This window comes from Trichosurus vulpecula, chromosome 6 (genome assembly GCF_011100635.1).
Source record: "Trichosurus vulpecula isolate mTriVul1 chromosome 6, mTriVul1.pri, whole genome shotgun sequence".
Classification (NCBI taxonomy): Eukaryota; Metazoa; Chordata; class Mammalia; order Diprotodontia; family Phalangeridae; genus Trichosurus; species Trichosurus vulpecula.
The window spans coordinates 168,762,339-168,776,099 of record NC_050578.1 but is presented as its reverse complement, the minus strand read 5'-3'; the positions used below and the strand labels follow the sequence as shown (position 1 = coordinate 168,776,099).

Sequence of the window (13,761 nt, the reverse complement as noted above, 5' to 3'; positions counted from 1 at the left end):
AATGAACCTAAGCTCAGACAGGCTCTGTTACCAAGTTGGCCACTGGGCAATGAGTTTTTCAGCCACACCAATTCTCAAAGATAGCCTTACTAATTGCATTGGTGGAGAGAGCACCCTCACTAATGAAATCTTTTTTGTCATTCAGTCCTTTTGTTATACCAGAAGCGAGTGAGACACTCCACAGAGTATAAGTTTTAAATGGAGAACTTATTAGCCGGTGGCCATTCGGGGAATTCATCCCAAATCAAAATGGCCTCATTTTGAAGTGCAAGTGTAGTTTATATAGAGAATACAGGGTACAATGGTTATTATCTCTTGAAGTTTACATATGTTATTTTGCAGACTCGGCAAGCCTGTGTTATTTCACTTTTTATGACCATGATACAATAAGAGGAACCTCCTGAATAGATTGTAAATACAACATATCAGATAGCTGACAAAGTGTCAACTGAAATTACAACCCAGGATCTCCGTGTTTAATTTGCCATTAACATTCCATAATATAGTGTATGCCTATAAAATATTAAGATAAGGAAAAGTCACATAATTCAAGATAGTGTCTGGGGTCAAGGTTTTCATCCTTAATGGCCATGGACGGAGCAAGGAATGCTCTAAGTGTGTTGACATAAGATAGAGACATCTCTGAGCCCACCCAGTTAGACAAGGAAGATCATCAGGCATTAGGCTTTTCCCGGTAATTAGCTTACATTCCTTGGAAAAAGTCTTAGGGGCCCAGGACACTCGCCAAACGGCAGGAACTTAATCTGGTTTTTTTCTTATGCAGACTGGGGTTTGCAGTTAGGGGCTGGGGGCAGGGTTTTTCTAGCAATAGCTAGCTACTCAGTCATATCCAACTCTTCATGAGACTTTTTTGGGTTTTCTTGGCAGAGATACTGAAGTGGTTTGCCATTTCCTTCTCCAGCTCATTTTCCAGATGAGGAACTGAGAAAACCAGGCTTAAGTGACTTGCCCAGGGTCACACAGCTAGCAAGGGTCTGAGATCAGATTTGAACTCAGGAAGATGAGTCTTCCTGACTTAATGCCTGGCACTTTGCCCATTGTACCACCTAGCTGCCCAAAATGAAATCTTAGTGTCCTGAAATATTGAAGTATGAGGTTAACCATACATATCATTGCTCCCCTTTAAAGGTAGGACATATTTAAGTTAGTTGATAAATATTAAATATCTACTATGTTCCAGGCACTGTGCTAGGTGCTAGGTACACAAAAAGAGTCAAAAAGATAGTCCCTTCCCTCAAGGAGCTCACAGACTAATAGGCGAGACAACAAGGAAACATGTGTATATGCAATCTATATACAGGATAAGTAAGAAATAATTAACAGAGGAAAGGCACTAAAATTAAGAGGGGTTCAGAAAAACTACCTGTAGAAAATGGGATTTTAGTTGGTACTTTAGGGAAATCATTTTGGTGGCTGAATGGAGACTAGATTGGAGTGAATAGAGATGAGTCAGGCTGACCCACCAGCTTTAGAAAATGAGGGTCCACACCAGAGTGGTGGAGTGTCAGAGGAGAAAGGAGGACATGTTTGGGAGATGTCACGTGAGTAAAATTGACAACAGCTTGGATATTGGGGGTGAGAAATAGAGCAGTCAAGGAGGATACCGAAGTTGTGAGCCTGAGGGACGGGGAGGCTAGTGCTGGCCTCTACAATAATAGGGAAAGGATGAGAGAAGGAGAGCGTTTAGGGAGAAAGAGAATGATTTTGATTTTGGACATGTTGAGTTTGAGATGTCTATTGGACATCCAGTTCTAGATGTGTGAAAATCTAATTTAAGAAACAAACAGTTAATGGGACAGTCAAAATTGCTTTGTCTAAGGATATGAACAGGCAGTTTTCAAGGAAAGAAATCCACGTTATCAATAACCATATGAGAAAATGCTCCAAATCACCAATAATTAGAGAAATGAAAATTAAAGTAAGTTTGAAGTTCTGCCCATCAGATTGTCAAAGATGGACAAATGGGCTGTGGACAAACAGAAATGGTAACGCACTGCTGGTGTAGCTTTGAATTTGTCCAGCCATTTTGGAAAGCAATTTGGAATTATGCTCAAAATATAACTAAAATAGTCATACCCTTTGATGCAGTGATGCCACAACTAGATCTATATACCCCAGAGATTTTTTTTTTAAAAAAAGGTCAATTCCAGAGGTCTGAAGATGAAGTAAACTACCCATTTCCCGACAGACAAGGGGATAGACTCAAGATTCAGACTGAGGCGGACATTTTTGAACTTGGCCAATGCAAGAAATAAATTTTCTGGACTATGCATATTTATTATGAGGGTTTTATTTTTCTTTTCTGGTGTTCATTTGGGCAAAGGGAGTAAAGTGGGAAGAAGAGAAAATAAAGGCTTGTTAGTTGAAAACTTTTTAAAACTCAGATACCCCCCAAATAAGAAATAAATAAAATAACTACATAATTCAAAAATTTTTTCCTAATAAAATGTCTTATGTTTTTTTATAAACTCTTCAATAGCTTATTTTTACTTATGTATGTTTCTGTTTGAAACCAACAATTCAGCTGGAATGGACATTTCCCCAAAATAATGAGGTCTGTTACTGAATTATCTCAGCTGGTGCAGCTGTACTAAAAAAGCCTGTTTCTCAATGAACAGTTTTGATTAATGTCATTTGAAAGTGTTGCATAATTTCCATCAGTGCTACATGATGATGATTTTGTAGGAGAGCTTCGAATACCTTTTATATTTAAAATATTTAAGTAAGATGCTACTTTACTAAAACTAAACTCTGCTTTACTGCAGAGGCAACTTGGTGTGGCAGATAACATGTTGAACTTGAAGTCAGGAAAATCTAAGTTCAAATTCTGCCCTAGACACTTCCTGGCAGTATGTCCATAGATAAGTCACTTAACTTCTCTCAGCTCAGTTCATTCATAGGTAAAGTAGCTATAACAATGGCACCTACCTCACAGAGTTGTTGTGAATATCAAATGAGATAACATATATAAAGCTCTTTACAAATATTAAGGTGCCTTATCAGTGTTAACTTATCATTGTTATTATTGTTGGTCCATTTATCATTTAAGGAATATAGTTAAATGTGTCTGCATGTAGTTAAAGCTACAATTGTTATGCATGCTCATTATTTAACGTATACTGGACAAGTTTCCTAAATGTCTCCATTCTTTATCTTTATCACTTTTAATCATATTCTTCATATTGTTAGGATACATAAGGTAAAACTAATAAAATTTCTATACATAGTAATACACAAAATATCATAAAATCACAATGTTCAGAAAACATTAGACCATGTTATTATAAAATTATTTAATGTTATTTTAAAAGCCCAGGTATAATTTAAGTATGCCTTTGGGTAGAAAATTGAGTATACATTTTCTCTTCTTTTATTGGCAAAAAAAAATTATTAGACTCTTGCTGCCATCCCTTTATAAAACCAAAGTCTTTGTCTTTTTCTATGGTGACTTTTGAGCTATTACCATTAACTCAATATTGTTGATATAAGGGAGCCATGCTTCAATATTTTCTCTTGGAATAGGATATTCTTAGATAATATTCTAAATCCTATTTTGATGCTTTGTATCTTTTTTTAAAAAAATTCTCAAATTAGTTTATAATGGTATAGTTCATTCAATATTAAATATTTAAAATTAATTAAATATATAAATTTTAATAAGCTAGTGATTCAAAATCTGATTTTTTTCAAATACTATATTTGCTTATGCTTTTTTTCCTCTTAAAAGTCTGAGTGTGTATGTGTATATGCATACACATATATGGTTGTAGATATAAACTATCTACATAATTTTGTAGTTATCCTGATTTAGTAGAATAATTCAAAATATTTCAGTTCATCAGATGCCCCCATATCAATCAGTGGTGAAAAAATACTTATCTGCATATCTGTATACATAGACAGGTATCAACTGATCATTAGACAAATAGACTATAACTAAAAGGAGTACTAGACCCACAGAAATATTTTGGATTATTATCTAAACAAGCTGTAATTCACAGATACTAACTGCAATATATAGGTAGAGATAGCTACAATACAGAGATTATATTAACCTTAAATCTAGTTCAGAAGGTACATTATTTAATCTAAATAGGCTGACATTTTCAATTCAACAAACATTTATTAAGTATCTGCAATATTATGTGCAAAGAATTGATCTTTTCAGTAAGACTGTGTGCTGAGACAGGGTAAATGGACTGACTATAAGGGAATTAGAAGAAAAGTAGAGTTTAAATTGTTGGGGTTTTTTTTAACAAAATGAAAGGATCATAGTAATTACATATTATGTTATATTAAGACTAGTACCCTTGCACAGTAAAAATGTAATTTTATTCTTCTCAGAGACAGTTTATTAAATAGTTCAGGGAAAGCTACTCTTCAGATTTAAGGGCATTTATTTTTATATATATACATACATACATATGTATATGTATGTATGTATATATGTATATATGTATATGTATAGGACAATCCTAGTGACTTGGTTTTAATCTGAGGTCAGACTTTTTCTTATCCTCCCTCCATAACACTTGGGAATACAGATCCCCATTCCAGAGCCATCCTTGGGTCAGCCTTACTTCAGTCAATAAACATTTCTTAAATGCATACTCTGTTCCAGCCACTGTGCTAAGGACTGGACATCAGACAGATCCGATGAGTTCCATATGTAAATTATATTTAACATATACAAATCCCTAGGACAAACTTGCTTTCAAGTTTATTTTAAACTCTACTAATACATCCAAAGTTTGGTTCTAGGGTTCTAAAAATAAGGGTTTGGAAAGGCCTAAATTTAAAAGAAATCTCAAAAATATCCCAGCTTCTGAGAAAAGGAAATGAATGCAAAGTATTCACATCTCTCTCCATAAGTCCTACTGGGTCATCCACTTCTGAGGGAGAGTGGTGCCTAAATGCTTCTATCCAATTACAAAATATATCCAAGCCAGTCTATGTTTAATCTTACTTGTAAAGCAATAAAATTTGATTAAGTATTATTTTCACTGTATTTCCTTTTACACAGTCATTTATTTTATGAAAGGCTTAAAGGATAAATTATGCTTTGGTGTTTCTGCAAATGACTTTCAGAAACTTCGGGTTTCTATTAAATAAGCTGCAGTATCAGGAATATTTTTAAAAGTTTGTATTATTAACCTTTTTTTATCTTCAGGAGCATTTCATGGAAGTCATTAGAAACCAAGAATTTGTATTATTACCAGCTAATGAAATTGCAAAGCTCTTGGCAAGTGATGATATGAATATACCTAATGAAGAGACAATACTAAATGCACTGCTTACCTGGGTCCGTCATGATTTAGAGCAGAGGCGAAAAGATCTAAGTAAACTTTTGGCTTACATTAGGCTACCTCTTCTTGCTCCACAGGTAAGCATTAAAAGTGTTTTATAACTTTATCATATATTAACCACCTGTTTTCTTAATTATATTAGCATCTACTAATCTATACTGATTTAATTGCCTGTCCTAACTGGTGAGATATTTATTTACAAAGAACTCAATGTTAATTGAATGTAGTGAATAGATGGTAGAATTAAGGAGACAATGTTTTTGCTCAAAAGCAAAAACAGAAGACACATTAGACCTTTAGCTATGTTACTTGACTCTGTTTCAAACCATTCCAACAATAAGAGTTACTGGATACTCTGAGCAGATTTATGCCTGTACATAGGAATTAAATTTTTATATTTATTCGTTTACAAGGTATCCCCAAAGTCTTAGGGCAGTTCTAAGCTTTAGTAGCTTTAACAGCTTAGAAATATACTAAGACTTTTGGTATGCTATATTTTTCCTACTCCAGATTATGAAGCAAAAAAAAATACAAAATTGTTGGCCCAAATTAATTTTAAGCTGACATTTTAGTAACCCTAAACTTCTGTAGAAGTTCAGTAAGGTCAGTGCTTGTAATCTCCAGATAATGTCTTGTGTACTTTTTATAAAGTATTAGCAATGTTTACTAATTTGTGTTGTGGAAAAGATTCCTGCTATTTGTGGGGAAACTTAATTATATTTGGCTTAATAGAGACTGATAGCAGTGATGCATTTTGGGGAAAATCTGTATGGTAAGATGCTGTTCTTTTAGTCTATCCTGACTGTGAACTCACAATCCTATATTTTAAAGTCATTTATCTCTTGATTTTCTTTATGAAAAAATCTGAGGACAAGGAACAAAGAGACTATTTCTGTGTGCTATTCCTGCTACTTAGAAGGGATTAATTTTTTATCTTTCCTATAGGATTGAAAATCAAATCTAACATCCTAACTGGATTCTGATATGGATATCAACAAGTTGTTAGGGGAAGAGCAGAGGAGGAGTGATGCTGTCAAGAGTCATGGGGATGGGAAATATGAAATGTAACTTAAGACATACAGGGCAGGTATCTGGATACTCCATAGCCACACCAAGCCCATGCCACATGTCTTTAGCTAGAGTTCCATAGCTACATAAGGTACTTAGATAAATCTAGGTTTGTTCTAAGTTACTTGGTGATTTTGGAAAGGCAGCAGGGATCGGGGGGAGAGGCAGTGGAAAAAAAGTATTGGCTCTGGAGTTAGACAGCTTGGGTTCTAATCCTACTTCTGCCACTTGCTACCTGAATGACTTTGGGCAAGTCATTTAACCTTTCTGAGCCCTGGTTTCCTCATCTGTAAGATGAAGGGATTAAACTATATGGTCTATAAGGTCTATTCCATCACTGAATCTATGATTCTTATGAGAAATGATTCTTAGGTCTGTGATTTTTTTAAAGAATATTTTAGTAATTACATTTCAACAAATTTTTCCCTTTGTGATCCTGTGTTTTATTTTATACATATAAAAAATTATTCTAAGAATTAATCCAATGACTTCTCCAGACTGCCCAAAAGTCACACAAAAAGATAAGAATCCTTGCTTAAGGGTGACCTTTTAAGAGGCTATTAAAGAGGTAAAGGGGATTGGAAAGAGGGGTAGTAAAGAAAATTTGTTCTTGTGCAGTGGCAGTAGAACTAGAAATGAGAAAAATACTCCAGAGTTGAAATCCACACAATTTGATGACAACATGAATATAAAAGGTGGAGAAGGAAGAATTCAAAAGCATACCAAGTTTTTATGGTCGTACCAGTGCAAAAAATAGTGAAGTCAGGAGAAAATGCATATTTCAGAAGAGTAATAAGCCCAGCTTGGGAAATGTTGCATTTTAGTCACCATGACTAGATATTTTGTGAACCTTTATCCGTCTTTAACTCATTTAACACATTTAACACAATACTCAAATAGATCTTTGATTTATTTCATTGATTTAGAAGTTCCTTCCAACAAAACAGAAAGCAATGCATTCCATGCCTGCCCAACCTGTATGACTCTTATCCATATCTTTCAATAACTTCACCACAGGGAATCCACCCAACATGCTGGAGACCTTCCTTGATTTGTTTGTTTGTTTGTTTTTTTCTTCCTTGATTTCTCTTGACATTGCAAGCGTCCTAGTAGAACATCCTGACTGTCCACATTAGATATCATATGCAGGCACTGGGGATAAAATTAGAGACCTATGTACATAATAGCCCTGTGTCTTTAGTTTTACTAGAAGATGAGAATAAATTAATTATTTGGCTTCTACTTTCAATCTACTTTTTTCTTTTTATGATTTGCCATTCTTTTATAACCCATAAAGTTACAGAAAAGGACTGATTCAAGTAGGATTTGAATATGGGCAAAGTGTGTCTTTTGCAGCTTTGCTTTAATAAATACCTAATAATTTTATGTATGTCTTGCCATCTGAAGTACTATAATATGAAACATTGATTTCTGTCTTTTCTGTTTAATTACTGATTTTTAAATTTGATCTATAAATTTTTTAATATAAACAAATTTTAGAGGCATTGCCTACAAGCTAGAGAGTTTATATATCTATTGACAAATTTTTGTCAGTGTTGCTCCCACTGGCCTTAGGAGAATTGGTTTCAGGAGAATTGATTCAGGCCCACATAATTTATCTCAAATTGTAACCATTGTTATGGCTCATGGCAATTTCCTCTTACTATTTTTTCCCAGTTTTATTTTTGTTTAAAGTGAGCCACATTAATTATACTTATCAAACCTAATGTGATGAACATGGACGTTAATCTCAATAAATTTAATTTAATTCATATTTTTGTTGGATCATAATAATCTTTCACATGAATAGAAAATACCACAAAGCGATTAAACTCAAAATGTATGTTCAAGCATTTGGTGGTGGTAATTTCTAATCTGGCAATTAGCCTTTGGCATACTGTGCTCATTTTCTCAACTCTATGTGCCATTTCTTTCTCTTACTTTTGAGAGACTCACATAGCTCTTCTATATTATTACATCATGACTAAATATGATCACTAGAGGCAGTACGGCATAATGGATATAGGGCTGGCCTAGGAGCCAGGAAGACCAGGTTCAAGTCCACCTCAGACATCCTGGCTGTGTGACCCTGAGCACTTAACCTATCAATGCTTTAGGCAGAAAGACTGTTGCAAAAGGATTGATATGGTAGAAGGAATTTAATTATCTCAGAGTTCAGCAGTGAAATTACAATCCCTATCCCCGTCCCTTTTATCACTGCCATGAACTACATAATTATTTAGTATCTTTGCAGGCAGTATAATGAAATCAAGAGATGGGGGGTCCCATTTGCCAGTGTCACCGGGTCAAAGAGTAGTAGGGAGGAAGGTATAAGAAGACTGGAATAGTGGAAGGAGGATAGGTTATGAAGGGCTTGGAATGCCAAACAGAGAGTCCTGTATTTGATCCTGAATGTGTTTGGGAGCCACTGAAATTTATTGAATAGGAGAGTGAAATGGTAGAACCTGTGCTTTAGGAAAATTAGTTTGATAGCTGGAAGATGAATTGGAGTGGGGAGAGACTTGAGGCAGGCAGATGCACAAGCATGCTATTTTAATAATCTAGCCAAGGGGTGATGAGGGCCTGCATTAGAGTGGTGGCAGTATCTGAGAGAAGAGAGCTTATTCAAGAGATGTTGCAAAGGTGAAACCAATAGGCCTTAGCAACAGCTTGGATATGAGGAATGAGAAATAGTGAGGAGTTCAGGATGACTCCTAGGTTGTGGGCCTGAGGGACTAGGAGGATGGTATTGCCCTCTAAAGTAATAGGGAAGCTAGGAAGGGGAGAGGATTAAGGAGAAAAGATAATGAGTTTGGTTTTGGACATGTTCATTTTAAGATGTCTGAAAGGCAATTGGAAGTATGAGATTACAGGTCAGCAGAGAGGTTGAGTCATAATGGGAAGATTTGAGAATCGTCAGTGTAGATATGGTAATTCAATCCAGTTAATGAACTGGAGCTAATGAGATCTCCAAGTGAAGTAGTATAGAAGGAGAAGAGAAGAAGGCCTAGGACAGAACCCTGTAGGATACCTAGTTAGTGGGTGGGATCTGAATGAAGATCCAGCAAAAGAGTCAGAGAAAGCAGTCAGACAGGTAGAAAGAAAACCAGGAAAGACTGATGCCCCAAAAATGTAGAGAGAAGAAAGACACACAGAAGTCATCACTGGCTTTGTGTTAAGTACCAGTTGTATTTCTCCACTCAGGAAAAAGGTGAAGGGGATTGAGAAATGCCTCTTCATACCTAGCAGGAAGGGCAAGCAGTTCTTTGACAGGATGAAAAAAATTATCCAAGAAAGTTGTAAGAAAGTAAAGGATATTGAGGAATCAGAGGGGAATCTGAATTAAGATCAACAGATTGCTAAGTGGAGCATATGCAAAAAAAGCAGCTATCAGTCAAGATCATCAGTGACTAATTGTGGGAGATATATATGGAGACAGCCATACATAGGCATGACACCTCCTGATTCACCATTTCATGCATAGGCATAGATATGGTTTACCGTGTTTCCATGAATTCTATTCCCATCATTCTTGAACCTTTAGTTAAGTAGTTCAGTAGACACTTCTTATTTGCTCTTGTCTTTCTGGCTCCCTTGAATTTCTTTCATTTATGCCCTATAAATCCTCAACCCCAAGTCACTTCTATCATATAACTTCTCTGCTTCTATTGCAGAGAAGCTGCTGAATGATATTCCTGTTTGAGGATGTCACTCAGTTGTGCTACAAATTCATGTTATCTGATATCAACCAGGTCCTCAAGGGCTGTTCTTCTCATCTTCCTGATTGGATCTCCTTTTATTCCCTTGCATCATTCCAGTAAGATCTGTACTTACATTCCCTGAAAACTCCACTGTCCTCCAGCCCCCAATGCCATCGCATTTGCTCCTTCTCTCTGCAGATGACTTCACTTTCAAGTTAGAAAACAGAGGTCATTTATCAGATGAATTCTCTCATCTTTTACACTTCATTCCTCAAAACCTCTATAATTTCACCTATCCTTATTTTCCTTTGCTTCAATCTCCAAGGAAAAGATGATCACTCTACTTTACAAAGGGAAATCCCTCTGGGTTTGCTCTTGATCCCATCTCCACCTATTTCTCCAGCAGGTTGCCCCTTAAGTCATTCCTTTTTCATATTCAGCTCTCTTACAGTCTACTTCCCTACCACGGTGGTATGTGAATTCACTAGGACAAAGTACAGTAATTAAATCTATTGACCCATGAGTCTTACAACCTTTAAAAAAACCCTTTTCATATGCAATACATCCTTCCTTTTCTATAATCACATGTTTTAGATGATTTGGCATTAAGTTCATAAGATCTTGAAATACATTAATTCTTCATCATGAAACGACACTTTTATACCTTTGAATATAAGTGTACCTTGGACAAATAGCCCAATTGTCAAGGTTTGTGTTGAGGAGTAAGAAGAGAGGAAGTGAAGGCAGCAAATATAGATAGCTTTATAAGGAAAAAGGAAGGACAGGGAGTGAAGGTGATGTCTAGTGAATTATTTAGGGAAAGAACCAGGAGAAGGGGAAAGGTTAAATATTCTAGAGCAGGAATTCTTAACCTGACATCCATGGACCATTATTTCCTTTAATATAACATCTGTGGATAAATTCTAGGAGGTATCTAAATTTGATTAAGAAAAAAATGACATCTTAATTTTTGCTAACCTCTGACTAAAATTTAGCATTTCTTTCAATTGTTAATTCAAAAAAATAACAATATTTTGATGAGTCCATAGGCATCACTAAGCTGTCAAAGAAATCTGTAACTAATACACACACATGCACGCACGCACGCACACACGGCTAAGAACTCGAAAAAGAGGAGATGTTTGAGGTTGCAGTCTATGGAAAAAGACAAGAAAGGATGAGATCAAGTGCACATGTAGAACAGTTGCCCTTGGCAAGGAGAAGAGGTACCTCACCCCCCACCAACAGCCACTGCACTATCCCTAACAGTCATTGAAGTGTGCTCTTTAATAGCTTGAAGTTTTGCCTACTTCCTTGGAGTAATATCCATTCTTAAAAACCACAGATTTAAGAACAGAAGAGAGCAATGAAACCCATACATAGGGCACAAATTCCCACACTCAGCTGACAAAAGATCTAATTAAAGCTCGATCTCATTTCACCTGATCTTCAAGGTCTGACTTTATCTGGTCAGAAATTCTAAGTCAGTATAACTATTACTATCATAAAATGAAACCATATAAAAATCATTTCTTGTTTAAAGTAATTTTCACACCCACACAATTTTTGTTTATCTCCATCTTAAAAAAAAAACTACTTAAAATGAGATGCTTTGCCCTCTATCATCTTATCTTGTGTTTTCCCTTTCACTGTCAACTTCTTAGAAAAAATAGGCTATACTTCCTTGCAACTAACTTCTGAATCCCTTTCACTCTAGCCTCTGAACCTACCACAGAACCAAAATGAAATTTTCCAAAGTTGCAGATGAATTCTTAACTGACAAGTCCAATGGACTTCACTCAGTCCTTATCCACCTTGACCAGTCTTATAGATTTTGATACTTTTGATCAGCCCTTCTTCCTGAATATTCTCTGTACCCCCTTGACTTCCATGGAACTTTTTCTCTCTTGTTGGAATTGAATTGAATTAGCACTCACCTTTAGAATCTTTGTTCTAGGAGCATTTCTTGGAACACAGTTCCTTAAGTTCCTTTAGACCATTACCTACTAGACCCTATGAGCTCCATTCTTGGTATTTTATTGAATTCCATTAAACTGTAGCTAATATCACAGTCACAGTTTGAGTTAAAAGGGACTTCAGTGACCATCTTATCCAATTCAAATAAAACCTTTAAAATTAAGGATTCATTTAAGTATGTTTATAGGACTTTTTAAAATTTCTTAGAATATTTAACATTTGACGTTTTCAACCGTTCCTCCCCTTAAGAAATCAGGAGGTACCATTTTACCATATTTCACCACGTAATCATTGCACCCTATTTTTTTAGTCCAAAAATTTCATCACGTAATTGTCACAAGGTATAATTCTGTTCATCACATTGCTTAAAAGGTAAACAGAGCAGTAATGTATTCACCAATGGCATATGGATACGAATTTATCTCTTGTACATTGTGAGCTGCCAGCCTAGGATTCTCAGCTCAGGCACATTGTCATTATTCAATTTTAATGTATATTCACTAGTATTCTGTGCATCCTGATCTTACACCAAAGACAGTTTAGTAATTAATGATTTTTAAGTAATACCAGCATAGTTTTTAAAAGCTTCACATAATAATCGCACCCCACTTTTTCGCAAAAGTTTTGGCATAAAATCTACAATGATTACACAGTGAAATACAGCAGGTTAACACTTACTGAGAATGTTCAGAGGCTTTTCATTTTGAATAATGAAGCTGAATGTTCCCCCTCTTTTTTTGGTGAAGGGAAAAAGTATTAAGGGAGGAATATTTGACAGGAATCTGTTAAATATGTTCTACTCAAATCAGATTTCTATTGTAACACCTTCCTCAATTATCACTTTTCTAAAAAGATTTAAATTGTGCATTTTACAAATGTTGCATATTCGAGTCTCATTTCATTTTACAAAATGCTTGTTTGGCCTTCTACATTTTAAAATAGTGCATAGTATTTTTTGTCAATTACATATTTCTTTTATTTTTATTTACTTATCATTTGGCATACTTCTTTTTTAGTTCCTTGCTGACATGGAAAATAACGCACTCTTTCGGGATGACATCGAGTGTCAGAAGCTTATTATGGAAGCAATGAAATACCATTTGTTGCCGGAGAGACGACCCATGTTACAAAGTCCTCGCACAAAACCTAGAAAGTCAACTGTTGGCACATTATTTGCAGTTGGAGGAATGGATTCAACTAAAGGTATTATGAAGAAGCCTCCTTTATTTTGTATACCAAAGAAAACAAATGCTTATTTGGTATTAGCATATGATTGATAATTGCTTTATCAAGAAATCTAAGCCTCCTTCCCTCAGCCAACCACTTACATAACAGAGAGGTGGAAATCTGAATTGGAAAATGTTGATTGTAGGCTCTCCAGAGATCAAAATATAAAATACAAAGGTGTTAAGGGAACTGATCAAAGAGAGGAAATATTATCCTAAATATTTGTTTCAACAATCCAGCTAGCAGCTGCTGTGGGAGTGAAAAACCAACAGTAGCCCAACAACAAGAATGCTGCCAAAGCCCAGGTTCTTTTGATCTGCTTTACTAAGGAAAGCAACGTTAAGGGGTTAACAATCTTATTTCAATCCAACGTACAGACATCAGTCACTTAGTTAAGGGGGAAAAGCCAGCACCCTGAACTTCAGAGCAAATACAAATACAAAGATACATTAGAAACAGAC

At 35.5% G+C, this 13,761-nt stretch overlaps 1 protein-coding gene across 2 annotated transcripts in view; it reads left to right on the top strand.

The window, feature by feature from the left end:
* KLHL5 (kelch like family member 5) overlaps window positions 1-13,761 on the top strand; it is a 127,087-nt gene that overhangs the window by 73,135 nt on the left and 40,191 nt on the right. For both annotated transcript variants that reach the window (XM_036765512.1, XM_036765513.1), the window contains exons 5-6: window positions 5,192-5,404; window positions 13,090-13,276. In XM_036765512.1, coding sequence (XP_036621407.1) covers window positions 5,192-5,404; window positions 13,090-13,276 — 400 coding nt within the window. The remainder of the gene's footprint in view (window positions 1-5,191; window positions 5,405-13,089; window positions 13,277-13,761) is intronic.